Source organism: Pteropus vampyrus, unplaced genomic scaffold, assembly GCF_000151845.1.
Source record: "Pteropus vampyrus isolate Shadow unplaced genomic scaffold, Pvam_2.0 Scaffold423, whole genome shotgun sequence".
NCBI classification, from domain to species: domain Eukaryota; kingdom Metazoa; phylum Chordata; class Mammalia; order Chiroptera; family Pteropodidae; genus Pteropus; species Pteropus vampyrus.
In genome coordinates this window covers 491,791-494,280 of record NW_011889204.1, presented here as the reverse complement: position 1 = coordinate 494,280, position 2,490 = coordinate 491,791, and the positions used below count along the sequence as shown (strand labels likewise).

The 2,490-nt window shown below is 51.6% G+C and overlaps 1 protein-coding gene across 1 annotated transcript in view; it reads right to left on the bottom strand.

The window, feature by feature from the left end:
• The window catches only part of SPATA3 (spermatogenesis associated 3), a 6,935-nt gene extending 5,541 nt beyond the window's left edge, over nt 1-1,394 (bottom strand). Inside the window, exons 1-2 of the mRNA XM_023523853.1 lie at nt 1,308-1,394; nt 1,004-1,214 (exon numbers count right to left, since the gene is read on the bottom strand). Coding sequence (XP_023379621.1) covers nt 1,004-1,214; nt 1,308-1,394 — 298 coding nt within the window. The remainder of the gene's footprint in view (nt 1-1,003; nt 1,215-1,307) is intronic.
• Nucleotides 1,395-2,490: the final 1,096 nt, after the last annotated feature.

Here is a 2,490-nt window from a genome sequence, read left to right as displayed (position 1 = left end):
TAGCATAGACGGCTGACCCGAATGCTGGGTATGCAGTAAATGTTGGTGATGAGAGTTAGCTATCGCCATTATTAGTAGTGATAGTGTTAACCAGCTCACCTGAATCCCGCTTGAATTCCCTCTACACAATCCAATGCTCATTCAGACTCTGGTTACCCAAGAAGATAGGGGACCACTTTTCCTGGACAGCCATTCCATCGTCAGACAGAACTAATTGTTGGAGGTTTTTTTAATGAAAAAATTAAAAATCTGCCTGTCTATAGGATCTCCTCCCATGGGTAAGGTTGCCAGATTTAGCACACAAAAATACAGGGCGCCCATGAAATATTTGGGACACACTTACACTAAAAAACTTAAAAATGATTTGTTGTTTATCTGAAATTCAAATTTAACTGGGTGTCCTTTATTTTATCTGGCAAGCCCGGGCCCTTAGACAGCTGAGGACAACATGGAACGCGCCTACTCACATTTTCCACCTGACGGATTTCCTCCAATTCCTTTAACCAAATCTCATACACCAAACGGCTCTTGCCTCCCCCTCCTCCTCTCATGCCACGTCCACCCGGACTTTCTTCTTTGGACTAGACAGCAGGTCTCTTTGACGGCACACAGGCAAAGCCTGATGAGGCCAGAGTAAAGCAGTATGACCACCTCCCTTGTCCTAAACCATATAATTCTATTAACGCATCCTCGGTTTTAATTTTTGTGCAGCCATGTGGCGCTTCTGATCCCTAATGAGCTAGTATGACCACTGAGCCACATTAAGTGTTAATGTATATGTGCGACTGCCCTTTTCAGTGAGACTCAGCATGGCGAGGCATTATAAAACCCGGGAATCCTGGTCTTTTGGATAAAGACAAAGCCCGAACCCTCACACTCCACAAGCACAGTTCCAGAATACACATCAACCATGCATCGCTACTCAGTAAGTACCGGCTTCCAGGGTAACCCTGGGACTCCAGCAGCAGAGAGTCTAGAACTGTTGAGCTTAAAGCCTGCCCACCTGTTTTCTTCGCTCCGGGGGACGATTTTGTGCCAGGCTTCTGACACAGCAGGCCCCGAGCTGACTGGCTGCTTTCTGGACCTGGGAGAGCCTGGGACTCAGGCTGCTGTGAGGTGGATCCGGAGCTGGGCTGCTGAGAGGTGGATGCAGAGGTGGTCTGCTGAGGGGCGGGTGCAGAGCTGGGCTGCTGAGGGGCGGGTGCAGGGCTGGGCTGCTGTGGGGTGGATCCGGACGTGATCTGCTGAGGGGCAGGTGCAGAGCTGGGCTGCTGTGGGGTGGATACGGAAGGGATCTGCTGTGGGGCGGATGCGGAGGTGGATTCAGAGCTACCATGCTGCGAGTTGGAGCCACGGCGTCTGGCGTCTGGCTTCTTCCTTTTGCCCTTCTTCATGGTGGGCCCTCCCGACCTAAACGTGGAACTACATGGAGCTGCCTAACGTCCTGGCTCCCTCCTGGAGGGGCCGTCTGCCCCTATCCTGGGGAAGGCTCTGGTCTCCGGCTGCTCCCAGGCCCCACAAAGAAAAGTCATCCACACCCCTCCTGTGAGGTCACAAAAGCCAGGTGGCTCCTATGGCAGTGCTCTAGGGACAGTCTTCTCTGCTGACACCAGCCTGCTGTCCTCTCTCCTCTCCAGCTACTGGGATGGGCAGAGGGTAGCTGCTGGACCCCTCATGGGCCTGGGTTAAGCCTGGCCCTGGGGCCTGTGACAACCTGGAACCCCACGATTTTGCGACTGGAATGTCTCCTTCAGGCACTTGGCTGGTGTGTTCCTGGGTGTCCGTGTGCTATCAGTTTGCTCTAAGACACCCTGGCTGTGATGCTCAGCTCTGTCACCGGTTTCCACATACCAAAAAACTCCCCCAACCCCCCCAAAACTACTTCGCCATGCATTCTGTGAGTCATAGGTAACTTTACTGAAGATCGGGGATCCATAGAAAGCCCACAGCCCCCTGCCATCTCGGCTGCCTCCCCCAGATTATCTGACACAGAGCAGCTCCCCGTCTCCCAAAGCCTGCCCTCCCCGAATGTGGGAAGAGGCTGGGGGAGGGGTCTCCAACTTCGATAAGAACCCTTGCCTTTGGCAAAAGAATTTCCCCAAAAACATAACAGCTGTTTGGAAAACCACTCTTTCTCAAACTCATCTCGCTAGCCACGCTAGACGACTTCTCCAACCCCAACTCGTCAGGCCAGTTAGGGGATGATGAATCTTTCTCGAAATTAACAATGTAATTTTTCCTTTTAGGATGGGAGAGAAAAAAAGCTTTTTTAAAAGACAGCCTTAATCTTCAGGTGTTGACTACAACATAAAATGTGTCCACTTTAGAAGACTCTACTTAGTTTAATACAGCACAAAGTGGGTGAGTATCTTACTGTTAACCCCTCTGTCTGGGGGGGGTGACACTCCTGCCCCAGGATCAGATTTAGGGCACACTTGGCTAGGAAGAATGACTACACGAGGCCAGGCCTGATGTGAACTACGAAATGAC